This window comes from Salmo salar, chromosome 10, assembly GCF_965601325.2.
Source record: "Salmo salar chromosome 10, fSalSal1, whole genome shotgun sequence".
NCBI lineage: Eukaryota > Metazoa > Chordata > Actinopteri > Salmoniformes > Salmonidae > Salmo > Salmo salar.
The window spans coordinates 122435090-122454537 of record NC_138300.1 but is presented as its reverse complement, the minus strand read 5'-3'; the positions used below and the strand labels follow the sequence as shown (position 1 = coordinate 122454537).

At 48.2% G+C, this 19448-nt stretch overlaps 1 protein-coding gene across 9 annotated transcripts in view; it reads right to left on the bottom strand.

Annotated features, from left to right (window-relative positions):
• The window catches only part of tjp1b (tight junction protein 1b), a 280697-nt gene that overhangs the window by 13940 nt on the left and 247309 nt on the right, over positions 1-19448 (bottom strand). For 7 of the 9 annotated variants that reach the window (XM_045688618.2, XM_045688620.2, XM_045688621.2 and 4 more), the window contains 11 exons: positions 14038-14146; positions 11106-11325; positions 9760-9944; positions 8467-8562; positions 8255-8337; positions 6723-6933; positions 5922-6022; positions 5227-5409; positions 4871-5053; positions 4206-4466; positions 959-1861 (listed from right to left, as the gene is read on the bottom strand). In XM_045688618.2, coding sequence (XP_045544574.2) covers positions 959-1861; positions 4206-4466; positions 4871-5053; positions 5227-5409; positions 5922-6022; positions 6723-6933; positions 8255-8337; positions 8467-8562; positions 9760-9944; positions 11106-11325; positions 14038-14146 — 2535 coding nt within the window. The remainder of the gene's footprint in view (positions 1-958; positions 1862-4205; positions 4467-4870; positions 5054-5226; positions 5410-5921; positions 6023-6722; positions 6934-8254; positions 8338-8466; positions 8563-9759; positions 9945-11105; positions 11326-14037; positions 14147-19448) is intronic. The other 2 variants (XM_045688622.2, XM_082957455.1) reach the window with 1 other exon arrangement.

Below are 19448 nucleotides of genomic sequence, written 5' to 3'. Positions count from 1 at the left end.
TTTCATCAGCCGGTGGTTGTCAAGCAAATAACTGCTAGTCTCACGGTAATTGATTGATCGTTAATTAACATAAACCCATTTAGCATCTCCTGGCTTCCACACACAGCCTACAAGCCACTGATGCTGACCTTTGGAACATCTACATTTTATAAAGTCCTAATAAATCCCAATATAGGCTACATAAGGTATGCGACTACGATTTGAAAAAGTCGCTAACAAAAAAGACATGAGTTTCTTGCCTTGCTGGGCATCATTCACAAGTGATAAGCTAATATTGTCACCCATCAGACTAGTCTTGATTTAATCTTGTCTTTACATTTACTAAATAATAAATGTGTGAAATTTGTTTTGAGTTATAATGGACCACTATCATGCACCTGTCTCGAAACAGGGACAGTGGAAAAAGATATACGTCTCTATGCACTTAAATATCAAATATGAGGATGCTTTTCCCGTTTTCTTGCCAGCCAGGAAGGTAGGCTATACTCCTGTTGTAAAGAGAAACAATGTGCTTAATATTAGGAAAGTTGAGAAATAAATATAGTAGGCCTAGCCTATAGAAAGCTGATGGGATCCTCCTCTTTTTAGTAGAGGCCATCACTCTGTTTTCTCCCGCAATTGCATAGCCTATTGAAATATTGCGCAACATGAGCTCATGGACTCTCATGAAGTGTTTGATTAGATTTTCCATTACATTTACATTGATGTCAGAGTGATTAGAGGGACAATAGAGTGCTGAGTACCAGGCAGTTAGCACGTTTGGTAGGCTACTAATGACCATCAGCAGCATCAGAGCTTGGAGAAGCCTAATTACCGGGACTAAACAGTTATGTGGAATTTGACTGGCTTCATGACTAGTGACCTCTGGTGTGGTGGTAATACGGTCACTATAACAGCCCTATCCCAGACATACATTATAAGCATGCTGTCTAGGTGTTTGGCCGTGTCGTACACCTACCCTCATCACGGTAGAGTCGTCAGCCTCCTTGGCCCGGTCAACAGACAACGACCTTTTATTCTCAAACATCTTGACCCTGTTGAGCACCGACTGGGGCTTCATAGCCGGGTCGTCCCTTTCCTCCTCTCCCGGGGGCTTGGACCCCGCGTTTACTCCCATCTCTCCTGGGGAGGCCAGGGGTTCAGGTTTGGGAGGGGGCAGGGGCGGGTCAGAGGTCATTAGAGGGTCACGGTTGTAGCCGCCGCCCCGGCTGGGAGGTCCTGGGTTATAGGAGGGTCTCAGGCCAGGAGCAGAGTCTCCGTAATACTGCTTGGGGGGGTCCGGGGAGAAGGGCGAGCTTACGGGGTAGCAGTGAGGGGGCTCGGACTCGTAAGGGGAGCGAGCGTCGTAAGGGCCAGCCGAAGGCGGGGGAGGCGGTTCATCGTACCGCATAGGTCCTGGAGTTTTACCGTGACGAGGCCTGCCGTCGTAGTCCTGCATCCCCGCCGGTGCCTCATCGTAGCACGGCTGGGGGGGGCTGTAGTCCCTGACGGGGCCGTCCTCATAGGGGGTGGTCCCCCTGGGGGTGTAGCCCTGCTGATGGCCCGGGCCAGGCTGGTACCCTGGGGGCTGGGGAGAAGAGGTCTGCTGGTTGTAGGGAGGCCACTGGCCGTCGTCGTAGTGTTGAGGCACACGGTTGTCGTAGTGCAGGTGAGGAGAGTGAGGGTCAAAGTTCCCCTGGTGAGGCTGCTTTGGTTCGGAGTAGCCCCCCCCGTCGCTACAGTAGGCGTAAGGCGGGTGGTCATACTGGCGGTATGGCTGTTTGTCCTGGTAGGGCTGGTGGGTGTAGCTCAGAGACGACTTCATGCCGCCGTGGTTCACTCTCACTGGTTCCTCCAGACTGTACAGATCCTTCTTGTACATCTGCAGGGGAGAGGGATTGAATATGGAGATATTAATACTAGTAGTAACTAGCTAGTTACAGGCTATAGTTTGAACATAAGCACTCGGTCAGAGCTCAGGTGAATAAGATTTCCAATGTACCAATCATTACACATGGCAAATTAAGTTGAAAACTTGTAAACCTCATTGGAAAACTATGGTTTTAAAACAATTTAAATTAACAAAATTACAGAAACTACAGAAAATACCCCCAAAATCAGAGGGGATTGAATGAAAGATTAAAAGGGGGAGGTTTCTGAGAAGTTCAGCTCAAACCTTCAAAGACTAAACACAGATCTATTAAGATACAACAATATCATCATCATCCATACAATTCAACTGTAGTAACTCCAAAATATATCAATAAATGCAAGTCAAAGTGCAAGTACACAAGCAATTATCTTAATTATCCTAATCCGTTCTGAATGCATATTTGACTAGAAGTCTTTCAGGAGTGACTGAAATGTTCCGTATTCTGATGACGTCATCACAGAATCATTGGGGGAAGTCACGTTGTTTTTGGATGATGGTGCCAATAATATTGTTGTTGTTGTTGTTGTTTGTACATTTCTGAAAGGCTTCATTTCAAAAACAGGTGATGTGTAGCCTGTAGACAGCACATCTAGTAAACAACAGACAGTCACTTCCTATTGTAGAAGCTTGTAACATTAACCTTCTTACGCGAGTCAATACTACAACGGAAGATGTACCGTAATTTCCGGACTATTAAGCGCACCTGAATATAAGCCGCAACCAATGAATTAAAAAAAATATATTTATTATTTTGAACGTAAATAAGCCGCACATGTCTATAAGCCGCAGGTGCCTACCGGTACATTGAAACAAATGAACTTTACACAGGCTTTAACGAAACACGGCTTGTAACAAAAAATAAATAGGCTTTAACGAAACACGGCTTGTAACAAAAATAAAAAATGAGCAGTAAGCTTTAGTTGTCTTTTTGCACTATTCCTCACGCTGCTGTTTCCAACGTCTTATCATCGACTCATTAAGACCAAGCTCCCGTGCAGCAGCTCTATTTCCTTTTCCAACAGCCAGATCAATCACCTTCAACTTGAAAGATGCATCATATGCATTTCTACATGTCTTTGCCATGATGAGGGTGACAAAATGACTACCGTAATCAGAATGATGGGAAGTTTGAGAGGGCTCGATTTAATCTAAACAGTAAACCAAAAAGTTGTTTGACCTTAACCCGTTCGGCAATTTCATTGGTCTAATGAAAGCTTCATGCCGCCCAAAAAACTGAGCACGTCACAGAATGTGTTTTTTTTTTTTTTAATAAAAATTGAAAGTGGGAAAAATCCATATATTAGCCGCGTCATTGTTTAAGCCGCGAGGTTCAAAGCCTGGGAAAAAAGTTGCGGCTTATAGTCAGGAATTTACGGTACAGTTATGTAATGCTTCAATATGTCATAGTTTCCCCCCCATAGAGCAAATTAACCGCTTTGACAGAGACTATTAAATACCAAGAATACTGTCTGCAGGTTAGCATAGTTAATCATGCAACATTACATTCAGTTGAGTATCTTATATGCAACTACAATCTACTACAACAGCTACCAACTACATTCTACTACATAACAGCAGTATTATATACAGTACATATACCAAGTCCATTCGACTAAACTTCAACTAGAGTCAGTCAGAGACGTTAAGAAGCTGAAAGGAACCATTAGAGGTCATGCAGAGGAAGAGGAAGGAGACAACAGTAAACGTTAACGTTCTTCCTCCTTCTTATCCCGGTCACACAGTCAGACCGGTCCAAAATGGCACCCTATTCCCTATATATAGTGGAACAACTTTGGCCGGCTCTGGCCAAAACTATACTAAATAGGGAATGGGGTGGGGTTTAAGATGTGCCCCCCCGGGTGGACTGCAGACCCACTGTGATTGGTGCATGTGTACTCACCACACACACTGGTGCGTGTTTGAGACGGACTGCACGGAATCACATCACAAAATCACTTTGTTTCCCCCCCCCCAATAACTAGTCATAACACGTGAGTGATGAAGATGAGCGATTCTGTGCAGCCACCGTCTTCCTCCGAACACCCCCCCCCCCCCTTCAAACACGCTGTTAAATATCATTCTGTGGTCACACAGTGTGGGGTGGGGCATGCAGACAAGAGAGCCAGTCAGAGGAGAAAGAAGCGTGTGCGAAGGACAGCAGGCTGGGGGGGCGGGCGGGGCAGACGGGCGGGGCAGAGAACCGGGCGGGGCAGTTAAGGGCGTGACTGTCCCCAGGCCCAGTCCAGGTGTTCTAGGGAGGCAGCAGGTAGGTGCTAGGTAGGTAAGTGGATACCTTGGGTTCAGGACAACGGCCAAGCTGCTGGTCAGACACGGGTTGTGGTTCGAGTGACGGTGGTGTTGGGGGACGGGCTAGCTCAGTAAGGGTGGGGCTGCTAAGGAGTGAGTCTGCAGCCGGAGCCTCCTCCTCGGGTTCAGAGGTCATACCCTCTACCTGCAGTACAGGTTGCTGTGACTCAGCCTCAACAACAGGGGGCGCCACAGCCACCGCAGCAGACAGCAGAGAGGAAGGAATAGCCAGAGCAGCATCGTCTTGCTGTGAAGTATCGTTAAGAGACATTTTATTGCAACAGGCTGCCAAGAGAAAGAGCACAGCAACACTCCACAAACTACAGCAGTTTCTCTATCTCCATAGTAACCTTCTCTCTCCATGTTCCTCCTCCTTGAATCATTTTTGACACCACCTAGAAACCCGTTGACAAAGTATTTGCAACAATGTGGTTGGCTACAAACAGATAGTATACACAAATACGTATGTATATTGTAAAGCTATGTAAAGGGTCTCTCTTACTGAAGGAAGAAACATGTCCCGTTTCACTCTGAAGAACAGAATACACGGCAGGTTGTAATAACATCGTTTCAGCCTGTTTTAACCCCCTAGAGAAACACCTACAGCTAAACCTCCTCTTCTCTCCCTCCATTCCTCCCTCTCTCTCCTACCTGGTGAGGAGCGGCGGCCATCTTGAACCCGGATGGGTCGATGCGGTTGGCCGGGTCGGGCGGAGTCACAGCAATGTGCTGGTATCCAGGGTAACCGCCAGTCGAGGGGTCCTGGATGACGGGCGGGTCCTCTCTGACCGGCTCTGAGGAGCGGGTAATAGCTGGCTCCGTGGGAAGGCCAACCTAATGGGATTTAGAAACTGGAATTACTACAAGCTTGTATGAGGTATATTGTGTTATGTTTTTTTTCTCTCCAAGTATTGTCTTAATGCATAATCCAGTATTTTTGACAGCGAACATGAATTAAATAAAATGTCAAAACGGGAAAAAAAAAGGAAAACAAGAACCCGGCCCACCTCGTCGTTGAGAGTCTCGTCTAATTCCTGGTCGGTGTAGGCCCCGCCCTCTGTGTCCGTGTCCTCGTAATCAGAGGTGTGGCGGCTGTCCGTGCTGTACATGGAGTATTCACTGCCTGGAGCTGACAGGTATGACAGACGGTCGTCGTGGATGTCCAGGTCATCGTCCGGCGCTCCGTCCGCCTGGGGAGAGGAGGAGGAGCAGGAGGAGGAGCAGGACGAGAAGGAGCAGGAGGAGGAAGAGGAGGAGCAGGAGGAAGAGCAGGAGGAGGAAGAGCAGGAGGAGGAGGAAGAGCAGGAGGAGCAGCAGGAGGAGGAGGAGCAGGAGGAGCAGCAGGAGGAGGAGGAGCAGGAGGAGCAGCAGGAGGAGGAGGAGGAGGAGGAGGAGGAGCAGCAGGAGGAGGAGGAGCAGGAGGAGCAGCAGGAGGAGGAGGAGGAGGAGCAGGAGGAAGAGGAGGAGGAGGAGCAGGAGGAGGAGGAGGAGCAGGAGGAGCAGGAGGAGGAGAAGGAGAGATGGTAGTAGTGGATGTGAAGAAATATACAGTTTTCTTAGGGTTGCTTCAGCAGGTGAGTCGGAAATGTTTCGATGTTATTCAAAGGAAAGAAGCTCCTGCACACTGTGTTCGCAAAGTATCATATTCATACAATAGATCATTTTTTAAAACCGTAAAACTACACTACTGTGTTTCTCTCACCTTGCCCTCTGACACCCAGACCAACTGGTTCTGCTGCTGCTGGATGATCTCCTTCAGAGCTCCGTACCAGCCATCGTTCATGTTGTTCATGTTGATGGTGGCTAAGACAGGAGGCCAAAAGGGTTACCGTTTTTATTTATTAAAGGGATAGTACCAGATTTGGGCAATTAAGCCAAATTAAGCACATTTTTATGTCTCTTCGTCCAATCTAAAGGAAGTTAGAGGTACTTTCACGAGCCAATGCTAACTTCCGGAACAGCTAGCATGTTGCCATAATGCAGCCAAAATATCGCACTATCCCTTTAAACATGCTACTAGTAAGCAAGTTAGCATGATAATAGCATGTTAACAATTCAACTCAAGGGTCAAATAATGGATCCCTTGCGGGACTCTACAAGATATCAATTCACTTTTCTTAAGATGCTGCTTAAATTAAACCAAGCAAACAAATGGTTGAATACTTAGGTTTATGATAGAGAGCAGTTTGTGTATGCAAACAGCCAGGTATTTAATAAGGCCAAGATATTTTGTGGAGTTCCTCAGGGATACATTCTTGGACCCTTGTGGTTTAGGAAACACTTAATTTGAACTATACCTCATAATACTGTCATAATATTGTCATAAACGTGACATAAGAAATGCCCCTCCCTTTACTCGCTGGTGAAAAGGGGATGGTTGTTCTTCCTTAGTTTCAGGGCTCTCTCTATTCTCCACCCTCCCCCTCTCTCTCTCTCTCTCTCTCTCTCTCCCCCACCTCCTCTCTTCCCATCTCTCCCTTCCATCTTCCCCCTCTCTACTCACTGGTGAAGAGATGATGATTGTTCTTCCTTAATTTCAGGGCTCTCTCGTAGAGTTTCCGGGCGGACTTCCTGGACTCGGAACAGAGCCTGGTTCTCATGTTCTTGACCCCCTGCTTGTTGTCTGGGTTCAAGAACACTACGATGGGGTACCACTGGGCGTAGTTCAGACGGTCTACTGCGTTGGGGGTGATGTCCAGCACTGCATGTTTGTCCTATATACAGGAAAAGACATCACTTACATGATCTATTCCTCCTACTGGAGCAGAGGGCCTCAACACAGTCAGTATTCCTCCTACTGGAGCAGAGAGCCTCAACACAGTCAGTATTCCTCCTACTGGAGCAGAGGGCCTCAACACAGTCAGTATTCCTCCTACTGGAGCAGAGGGCCTCAACACAGTCAGTATTCCTCCTACTGGAGCAGAGGGCCTCAACACAGTCAGTATTCCTCCTACTGGAGCAGAGGGCCTCAACACAGTCAGTATTCCTCCTACTGGAACAGAGGGCCTCAACACAGTCAGTATTCCTCCTACTGGAGCAGAGGGCCTCAACACAGTCAGTATTCCTCCTACTGGAGCAGAGGGCCTCAACACAGTCAGTATTCCTCTTACTGGAGCAGAGGGCCTCAACACAGTCAGTATTCCTCCTACTGGAGCAGAGGGCCTCAACACAGTCAGTATTCCTCCTACTGGGGCAGAGGGCCTCAACACAGTCAGTATTCCTCCTACTGGAGCAGAGGGCCTCAACACAGTCAGTATTCCTCCTACTGGAGCAGAGGGCCTCAACACAGTCAGTATTCCTCCTACTGGAGCAGAGGGCCTCAACACAGTCAGTATTCCTCCTACTGGAACAGAGGGCCTCAACACAGTCAGTATTCCTCCTACTGGAGCAGAGGGCCTCAACACAGTCAGTATTCCTCCTACTGGAGCAGAGGGCCTCAACACAGTCAGTATTCCTCCTACTGGAGCAGAGGGCCTCAACACAGTCAGTATTCCTCCTACTGGAGCAGAGGGCCTCAACACAGTCAGTATTCCTCCTACTGGAGCAGAGGGCCTCAACACAGTCAGTATTCCTCCTACTGGAGCAGAGGGCCTCAACACAGTCAGTATTCCTCCTACTGGAGCAGAGGGCCTCAACACAGTCAGTATTCCTCCTACTGGAGCAGAGGGCCTCAACACAGTCAGTATTCCTCCTACTGGAGTAGAGGGCCTCAACACAGTCAGTATTCCTCCTACTGGAGCAGAGGGCCTCAACACAGTCAGTATTCCTCCTACTGGAGCAGAGGGCCTCAACACAGTCAGTGTATCTCCAGTGAATCCTGTTCTAGGCAGTTCTCTTTTCACCATGAGTGGAATAGAAAATGAACAACAAAAGACTACATTTGAAAAAGCCATTCTGCATCACCAAAAATGTCTAAAAGGGAACATCATACCACAATAATTGTGGAAGAGAAAAACCCGGCGGGCATTCGTCAAATCAAAATGAAGTGACTAATTGAAATGAAGTGACTGTATGTGTAAAAAAAGGCAAACTCACCCTGTCGATGATCTGTTTGATAGTGTGGAGACGGATGATTCCGGAACTACGCTGGTCTTTCCCTGCGTCTCTAGGTTCACTCTCTGGAACACAGGACAAGGAACCGTTTTATTGCGTAGTTCTTTAAATCATTCTATAATTAACTAGTTCATGTGAATTCTAGAAAACTATCGCAGCATGTGAATGTCATTTTGATACACGTTGTTACTCACTTGCGAGCTCAAACAGATCGGGTTCCTCTCGGGAGAGTTTCTCTCGTGCCACGTCCGCGATGGGTCCAAATATCACCACAGGCCTCAGGAAACCAGCTGGACAAACAGCCCCAACAGAAGGTCATCAACATACATTAGACTGAGTGGAAGGAGTAGTGATTTTTATTTGTCTCTTTATTAGCTGTGGAAGAAGCAACAGCTTTTCTTCCTTCCTCCACACAAAACGTTGAACATGACAAAATACAGAACACTAACGGACAACAACAGTAACACTAATTTAAACTAAAACTATAACTAAAGAAAACAGATATTCTATAAGCATTAACATTTGATTCATTATAAAACAGAGTAACATTTGGGTCAGGATTGTGTAGCAGTAAACTGTAGTGTTACATTCCACCCCAGAGGTCTTTTCTGGAGCTACGTTATGAAAGATCACCACTATTAGAGACAGGTTAGGATTTACAGGAGGGGCTGGGGAGGAGGGGGCCAGGGGGGAGGGGCTAGGGAGGAGGGGCTAGGGAGGAGGTGCTAGGGAGGAGGGCTGAGGGAGGAGGGGCTAGGGGAGGAGGGGCTAGGGAGGAGGGGCTAGGGGGGAGGGGCTAGGGGAGGAGGAACTAGGGGAGGAGGGCTGAGGGAGGAGGGGCTAGGGGGGAGGGGCTAGGGGAGGAGGTGCTAGGGAGGAGGTGCTAGGGAGGAGGTGCTAGGGAGGAGGGGCTAGGGGAGGAGGGGCTAGGGGGGAGGGCTGAGGGAGGAGGGGCTAGGGGAGGAGGGGCTAGGGGAGGAGGGCTGAGGGAGGAGGGGCTAGGGGAGGAGGGGCTAGGGGGGAGGGGCTAGGGGGGAGGGGCTAGGGGATGAGGGCTGAGGGAGGAGGGGCTAGGGGAGGAGGGGCTAGGGGGGAGGGGCTAGGGGAGGAGGGCTGAGGGAGGAGGGGCTAGGGGCTAGGGGAGGAGGGGCTAGGGAGGAGGGGCTGAGAGAGGAGGGGCTAGGGAGGAGGGGCTAGGGAGGAGGGGCTAGGGAGGAGGGCAGAGAGGGGCTGAGAGGAGGGGCGGATGAGGGAGGAGGGGATGAGGGAGGAGGGGCTAGGGAGGAGGGGCTAGGGGAGGAGAGGCTGAGGGAGGAGGGGCTGAGGGAGGAGGGGCTGAGGGAGGAGGGGCTGAGGGAGGAGGGGCTGAGGGTGGAGGGGCTGAGGGAGGAGGGGCTGAGGGTGGAGGGGCTGATGGAGGAGGCTTTATGTGTTATAAGCACATATAAGCGTTTATAATGTGTTATTACAAGGCAAGTCATCCTCACCTTCTCTAAGCACCACCCTCTCGTATGCGGGGAACTTGGACTGGACGGGCTGGGCCGACAGGTCCTCTCTGCTCTTCCTCAGGTTCCTCTTGGAGCTCCTCAGGCCCCTGAACCTCCAGAAGTCTGCCCTGTCGCCCCCTGCTGTCTTGGGGAGGCTATACTGCACGCTGGACAGCTGCTCCGCTCTGGAGACAGATAGAGGAGAGGGAGTTGGATAACTAACTAACTCGACAACTAACTAGACAACTAGATAACTAACCCTAACCCTGCTGTCTTGGGGAGGGTGTATTTCACGCCCAGGGTGAAGTGAAGTTTGTTATTGTGTTTTTCTCTGTAAAAGAGAATGAGATTAGGCCTCCCGAGTGGTGCAGTGGTTTAAGACACTGTATCGCAGTTCTAGCTGTGCCGCTAGAGATCCTGGGTTTGAGTCCAGGCTCTGTCGCAGCCGGCCGCGACCGGGAGACCCATGGGGCGGCGCACAATTGGCCCAGCGTCGTCCGGGTTAGGGGGAGGGTTTGGCCAGCAGGGATGTCCTTGTCTCATCGCGCTCTAGCGACTCCTGTGGCGGACCGGGCTCAGTGCACGCTGACCAGGTCGCCAGGTGTACGGTGTTTCCTCCGACACATTGGTGCTGCTGGCTTCCGGGTTAAGCGGTCATTGTGTCAAGAAGCAGTGCGGCTTGGTTGGGTCGTGTTTCGGAGGACGCATGGCTCTCGACCTTCGCCTCTCCCGAGTCCTTACGGGAGTTGCAGCGATGGGACAAGCCTGTAACTACCAATTGGACACCACGAAATTGGGTACAAAAAAATTATTATTAAAAAAACTAGATTTAGTTCTCTGAAATAACTCAGATGATGAAGGTCTATTGATTGAAATGTTGGTGAAAAATATGCATGACATTTCTGGGGCGTCAAAATCAGCGGTGTGCTGGAGTTGCTTTTCTATTCAGAACAAGAGAATGAGAGGGACGGACAGAGTTCTTGGTAGAGACACCTCTGTAAAGGGCTTTCATGTGTCTGTGACACTGTCCAGTAAACTTGGCACGGCTAACGTCAATACTGCCAACATAGAGGCACTTACATGGCAATGCTAATCATAACAAAATGTGGTTAACGCGATGAGAGGACAACGTGACGGTAACATTGTTACGATGAATTGTGACCCGTGTGAATCTTCCCCTATTGTTTTAATGTATTTACATGCTTGTCTAAAAACCAGGTAAGTTATACAGAACACATTCTGTTTTCAAATAAACAAAACTGATTTCTGTGAAAACTCAACCTCATTATGGCTTGCTGATTAACACCCAGAGAGGAGACAAAATGGGCAGGACTGAAGAAAATCACCTGTTCTTGTTAGGTATGATGCCTCTCTCCACTTCCTGGTGGTTCTTCCCGATGCGGATGGCCAGCCAGGAGCCCAGCTTGCCGTTGTACAGGGTGTCCACCACTCTGAACACCTCTCCCTTGTTGAAGCTCAGACCGTACGGAGACTCCTTCTCATACTCAAAGTGGGTCCGGATGTAGAACGAGTCGCCCACATCAGACTCCACTATCCGCCGGTACACTGGAGCAGAACACAGACTGAGTTTGAGTGTTAGAGTTAGAGACAGAGAGTTAAGAGAGAGAGAGAGAGTTGAGAGAGAGAGACAGAGAGTTAAGAGAGAGAGAGTTGAAAGAGAGTTAAGAGACAGAGAGACAGAGAGTTGAGAGACAGAGAGTTGAGAGACAGAGTCAGAGACAGAGTCAGAGACAGAGTCAGAGGTAGAGACAGACAGAAAGGAGAGTAGAGCAATAGAGATAAATCTCAGATGATGGTAGTTCAACTGGTCCCAATTTGCTTCCCTCCCTTTACCTTGGCCCTAATATTTGATGATTGCAGATCTGTATGGTGGAAGCTTCACCACTAAACTGATTCTACCTATCAGAACCTTCAGATAAACCGATTCTACCTATCAGAACCTTCAGATAAGCCGATTCTACCTATCAGAACCTTCAGATAAGCCGATTCTACCTATCAGAACCTTCAGATAAGCTGATTCTACCTATCAGAACCTTCAGATAAGCCGATTCTACCTATCAGAACCTTCAGATAAACCGATTCTACCTATCAGAACCTTCAGATAAGCCGATTCTACCTATCAGAACCTTCAGATAAACTGATTCTACCTATCAGAACCTTCAGATAAACCGATTCTACCTATCAGAACCTTCAGATAAGCCGATTCTACCTATCAGAACCTTCAGAGAAGCCGATTCTACCTATCAGAACCTTCAGATAAGCCGATTCTACCTATCAGAACCTTCAGATAAGCCGATTCTACCTATCAGAACCTTCAGATAAGCTGATTCTACCTATCAGAACCTTCAGATCTGCAAATATTGATATACAGTGGGGCAAAAAAGTATTTAGTCAGCCACCAATTGTGCAAGTTCTCCCACTTAAAAAGATGAGAGAGGCCTGTGATTTTCATCATAGGTACACTTCAACTATGACAGACAAAATGAGAAAAAAAAATCCAGAAAATCACATTGTAGGATTTCTAATGAATTTATTTGCAAATTATGGTGGAAAATAAGTATTTGGTAAATAACAAAAGTTTATTCAATACTTTGTTATATACCCTTTGTTGGCAATGATACAGGTCAAACGTTTTCTGTAAGTCTTCACAAGGTTTTCACACACTGTTGCTGGCATTTTGGCCCATTCCTCCATGCAGATCTCCTCTAGAGCAGTGATGTTTTGGGGCTGTCGCTGGGCAACACGGACTTTCAACTCCCTCCAAAGATTTTCTATGGGGTTGAGATCTGGAGACTGGCTAGGCCACTCCAGGACCTTGAAATGCTTCTTACGAAGCCACTCCTTCGTTGCCCGGGCGGTGTGTTTGGGATCATTGTCATGCTGAAAGACCCAGCCACGTTTCATCTTCAATGCCCTTGCTGATGGAAGGAGGTTTTCACTCAAAATCTCACGATACATGGCCCCATTCATTCTTTCCTTTACACGGATCAGTCGTCCTGGTCCCTTTGCAGAAAAACAGCCCCAAAGCATGATGTTTCCACCCCCATGCTTCACAGTAGGTATGGTGTTCTTTGGATGCAACTCAGCATTCTTTGTCCTCCAAACACGACGAGTTGAGTTTTTACCAAAAAGTTCTATTTTGGTTTCATCTGACCATATGACATTCTCCCAATCCTCTTCTGGATCATCCAAATGCTCTCTAGCAAACTTCAGACGGGCCTGGACATGTACTGGCTTAAGCAGGGGGACACGTCTGGCACTGCAGGATTTGAGTCCCTGGCGGCGTAGTGTGTTACTGATGGTAGGCTTTGTTACTTTGGTCCCAGCTCTCTGCAGGTCATTCACTAGGTCCCCCCCGTGTGCTTCTGGGATTTTTGCTCACCGTTCTTGTGATCATTTTGACCCCACGGGGTGAGATCTTGCGTGGAGCCCCAGATCGAGGCAGATTATCAGTGGTCTTGTATGTCTTCCATTTCCTAATAATTGCTCCCACAGTTGATTTCTTCAAACCAAGCTGCTTACCTATTGCAGATTCAGTCTTCCCAGCCTGGTGCAGGTCTACAATTGTGTTTCTGGTGTTCTTTGACAGCTCTTTGGTCTTGGCCATAGTGGAGTTTGGAGTGTGACTGTTTGAGGTTGTGGACAGGTGTCTTTTATACTGATAACAAGTTCAAACAGGTGCCATTAATACAGGTAACGAGTGGAGGACAGAGGAGCCTCTTAAAGAAGAAGTTACAGGTCTGTGAGAGCCAGAAATGTTGCTTGTTTGTAGGTGACCAAATACTTATTTTCCACCATAATTTGCAAATAAATTCATTAAATATCCTACAATGTGATTTTCTGGATTTTTTTTCTCATTTTGTCTGTCATAGTTGACGTGTACCTATGATGAAAATTACAGGCCTCTCTCATCTTTTTAAGTGGGAGAACTTGCACAATTGGTGGCTGACTAAATACTTTTTTGCCCCACTGTATAACAGTGTTTTTCAAACCTCTCCTCAGGGATTCCCAGACATAATAATATATATATTTAAATAGCTAGCCCTGAACTAGTTCCTCACCTGATTCAAGTAGTCATGGGCTTGATGATTAGTCGACCAGTTGAATCAGGTAAGCTAGCTGTGGAATAGTTCAAATACATGGACCGTCTGGGAATCCCAGAGGAGACGTTTGTAAAACCCTGGGAGGAATGGAGTGAAGGGGACCCAGTCCTCAGTCTGTTATTCATCCAGTTTCCTCTCGTCCTCCTGTACTCACCATCCTTTTTCTTCTGGGCCAGGATGGTGACCTCTTCACCTTTAGGGAGGTCAAGGAGGAACAGCACCGCCTCTTCTCGGATTATATTAGCAAAATCCACATTATTAACCTGGAAGGAGGAAGAAAATAGGAAGGTTGTCCAACGGTGACCAGGGGAAAAGAGATTTAAGGTTATTCTTTCAACGTTTCATGTAGCCTACATTGTGGATTGTAGAATCTATAACAGATCTCAGCACAATACATGTTCCTTGTCATGTTGAACATGACAGTCGTGAAGAGGGCACGACAAAACCTATACCCCCCTCAGGAGACTGAAAAGATTTGGCATGGGTCCTCAGATCCTCCCAAAAGTTCTACAGCTGCACCATCGAGAGCATCATGACTGGTTGCATCACCGCCTGGTATGGCAACTGCTCAACCTCCGACCGCAAGGCACTACAGAGGGTACGGCCCAGTACATCACTGGGGCCAAGCTTCCTGCCATCCAGGACCTCTACACCAGGCAGTGTCAGAGGAAGGCCCTAAAAATTGTCAAAGACTCCAGCCACCCTAGTCATAGACTGTTCTCTCTGCTACTGCACAGCAAGCAGTACCGGAGCGCCAAGTCTAGGTCCAAAAGGTTTCTTAATAACAGCTTCTACCCCTGAAGCCATAAGACTCCAGAACAGCTAATCAAAGAGCTACCCTGACCCATCTTTTACACTGCTGCTACTCTCTGTTTATCATCTATGCATAGTCACTTTAACTCTACCTACATGTACATATTACCTCAATGTCCTCGAACTAACCGGTGCCCCCACACATTAACTCTGTACCGGTACCCCCTGTATATAGCCTCCACATTGACTCTGTACCGGTACCCCCTGTATATAGCCTCCACATTGACTCTGTACCGGTACCCCCTGTATCTAGCCTCCACATTGACTCTGTACCGGTACCCCCTGTATATAGCCTCCACATTGACTCTGTACCGGTACCCCCTGTATATAGCCTCCACATTGACTCTGTACCGGTAACCCCTGTATATAGCCTCCACATTGACTCTGTACCGGTACACCCTGTATATAGCCTCCACATTGACTCTATACCGGTACCCCCTGTATATAGCCTCCACATTGACTCTGTACCGGTACCCCCTGTATATAGCCTCCACATTGACTCTGTACCAGTACCCCCTGTATATAGACTCCACATTGACTCTGTACCGGTACCCCCTGTATATAGCCTCCACATTGACTCTGTACCGTAACCCCTGTATATAGCCTCCACATTGACTCTGTACCGGTACCCCCTGTATATAGTCTCCACATTGACTCTGTACCGGTACCCCTTGTATATAGCCTCCACATTGTCTCTGTACCGTAACACCCTGTATATAGCCTCCACATTGACTCTGTACCAGTAGCCCCTGTATATAGCCTCCACATTGACTCTGTACCGGTACCCCCTGTATATAGCCTCCACATTGACTCTGTACCGGTACCCCCTGTACATAGCCTCCACATTGACTCTGTACCGTAACACCCTGTATATAGCCTCCATATTGACTCTGTACCAGTACCCCCTGTATATAGCCTCCACATTGACTCTGTACCAGTACCCCCTGTATATAGACTCCACATTGACTCTGTACCGGTACCCCCTGTATATAGACTCCACATTGACTCTGTACCGGTACCCCCTGTATATAGCCTCCACATTGACTCTGTACCGGTACCCCCTGTATATAGCCTCCACATTGACTCTGTACCAGTACCCCCTGTATATAGACTCCACATTGACTCTGTACCGGTACCCCCTGTATATAGCCTCCACATTGACTCTGTACCGTAACCCCTGTATATAGCCTCCACATTGACTCTGTACCGGTACCCCCTGTATATAGCCTCCACATTGACTCTGTACCGGTACCCCCTGTATATAGCCTCCACATTGACTCTGTACCGTAACCCCTGTATATAGCCTCCACATTGACTCTGTACCGGTACCCCCTGTATATAGCCTCCACATTGACTCTGTACCGGTACCCCCTGTATATAGCCTCCACATTGACTCTGTACCAGTACCCCCTGTATATAGCCTCCACATTGACTCTGTACCGTAACACCCTGTATATAGCCTCCACATTGACTCTGTACCAGTAGCCCCTGTATATAGCCTCCACATTGACTCTGTACCGTAACCCCCTGTATATAGCCTCCACATTGACTCTGTACCGGTACCCCCTGTACATAGCCTCCACATTGACTCTGTACCGTAACACCCTGTATATAGCCTCCACATTGACTCTGTACCGTAACCCCTGTATATAGCCTCCACATTGACTCTGTACCGGTACCCCCTGTATATAGCCTCCACATTGACTCTGTACCGGTACCCCCTGTATATAGCCTCCACATTGACTATGTAACGTAACCCCTGTATATAGCCTCCACATTGACTCTGTACCGGTACCCCCTGTATATAGCCTCCACATTGACTCTGTACAGGTACCCCCTGTATATAGCCTCCACATTGACTCTGTACCGGTACCCCCTGTATATAGCCTCCACATTGAATCTGTACCGTAACACCCTGTATATAGCCTCCACATTGACTCTGTACCGGTACTCCCTGTATATAGCCTCCACGTTGACTCTGTACCAGTACCCCCTGTATATAGCCTCCACATTGACTCTGTACCGGTACCCCCTGTATATAGCCTCCACATTGACTCTGTACCGTAACACCCTGTATATAGCCTCCACATTGACTCTGTACCGTAACACCCTGTATATAGCCTCCACATTGACTCTGTACCGTAACACCCTGTATATAGCCTCCACATTGACTCTGTACCGTAACACCCTGTATATAGCCTCCACATTGACTCTGTACCGGTACCCCCTGTATATAGCCTCCACATTGACTCTGTACCGGTAACCCCTGTATATAGCCTCCACATTGACTCTGTACCGGTACACCCTGTATATAGCCTCCACATTGACTCTGTACCGGTACCCCTTGTATATAGCCTCCACATTGACTCTGTACCGGTACCCCCTGTATATAGCCTCCACATTGACTCTGTACCAGTACCCCCTGTATATAGACTCCACATTGACTCTGTACCGGTACCCCCTGTATATAGCCTCCACATTGACTCTGTACCGTAACCCCTGTATATAGCCTCCACATTGACTCTGTACCGGTACCCCCTGTATATAGTCTCCACATTGACTCTGTACCGGTACCCCTTGTATATAGCCTCCACATTGACTCTGTACCGGTACCCCCTGTACATAGCCTCCACATTGACTCTGTACCGTAACAACCTGTATATAGCCTCCACATTGACTCTGTACCGGTACCCCCTGTATATAGTCTCCACATTGACTCTGTACCGTAACACCCTGTATATAGCCTCCATATTGACTCTGTACCAGTACCCCCTGTATATAGCCTCCACATTGACTCTGTACCGGTACCCCCTGTATATAGCCTCCACATTGACTCTGTACCGGTACCCCCTGTATATAGCCTCCACATTGACTCTGTACCGGTACCCCCTGTATATAGCCTCCACATTGACTCTGTACCAGTACCCCCTGTATATAGACTCCACATTGACTCTGTACCGGTACCCCCTGTATATAGACTCCACATTGACTCTGTACCGGTACCCCCTGTATATAGCCTCCACATTGACTCTGTACCGGTACCCCCTGTATATAGCCTCCACATTGACTCTGTACCAGTACCCCCTGTATATAGACTCCACATTGACTCTGTACCGGTACCCCCTGTATATAGCCTCCACATTGACTCTGTACCGTAACCCCTGTATATAGCCTCCACATTGACTCTGTACCGGTACCCCCTGTATATAGCCTCCACATTGACTCTGTACCGGTACCCCCTGTATATAGCCTCCACGTTGACTCTGTACCGTAACCCCTGTATATAGCCTCCACATTGACTCTGTACCGGTACCCCCTGTATATAGCCTCCCCATTGACTCTGTACAGGTACCCCCTGTATATAGCCTCCACATTGACTCTGTACCAGTACCCCCTGTATATAGACTCCACATTGACTCTGTACCGGTACCCCCTGTATATAGCCTCCACATTGACTCTGTACCGTAACCCCTGTATATAGCCTCCACATTGACTCTGTACCGGTACCCCCTGTATATAGTCTCCACATTGACTCTGTACCGGTACCCCTTGTATATAGCCTCCACATTGTCTCTGTACCGTAACACCCTGTATATAGCCTCCACATTGACTCTGTACCAGTAGCCCCTGTATATAGCCTCCACATTGACTCTGTACCGGTACCCCCTGTATATAGCCTCCACATTGACTCTGTACCGGTACCCCCTGTACATAGCCTCCACATTGACTCTGTACCGTAACAACCTGTATATAGCCTCCACATTGACTCTGTACCGGTACCCCCTGTATATAGTCTCCACATTGACTCTGTACCGTAACACCCTGTATATAGCCTCCATATTGACTCTGTACCAGTACCCCCTGTATATAGCCTCCACATTGACTCTGTACCGGTACCCCCTGTATATAGCCTCCACATTGACTCTGTACCGGTACCCCCTGTATATAGCCTCCACATTGACTCTGTACCGGTACCCCCTGTATATAGCCTCCACATTGACTCTGTACCAGTACCCCCTGTATATAGACTCCACATTGACTCTGTACCGGTACCCCCTGTATATAGACTCCACATTGACTCTGTACCGGTACCCCCTGTATATAGCCTCCACATTGACTCTGTACCGGTACCCCCTGTATATAGCCTCCACATTGACTCTGTACCAGTACCCCCTGTATATAGACTCCACATTGACTCTGTACCGGTACCCCCTGTATATAGCCTCCACATTGACTCTGTACCGTAACCCCTGTATATAGCCTCCACATTGACTCTGTACCGGTACCCCCTGTATATAGCCTCCACATTGACTCTGTACCGGTACCCCCTGTATATAGCCTCCACGTTGACTCTGTACCGTAACCCCTGTATATAGCCTCCACATTGACTCTGTACCGGTACCCCCTGTATATAGCCTCCCCATTGACTCTGTACAGGTACCCCCTGTATATAGCCTCCACATTGACTCTGTACCAGTACCCCCTGTATATAGACTCCACATTGACTCTGTACCGGTACCCCCTGTATATAGCCTCCACATTGACTCTGTACCGTAACCCCTGTATATAGCCTCCACATTGACTCTGTACCGGTACCCCCTGTATATAGTCTCCACATTGACTCTGTACCGGTACCCCTTGTATATAGCCTCCACATTGTCTCTGTACCGTAACACCCTGTATATAGCCTCCACATTGACTCTGTACCAGTAGCCCCTGTATATAGCCTCCACATTGACTCTGTACCGGTAC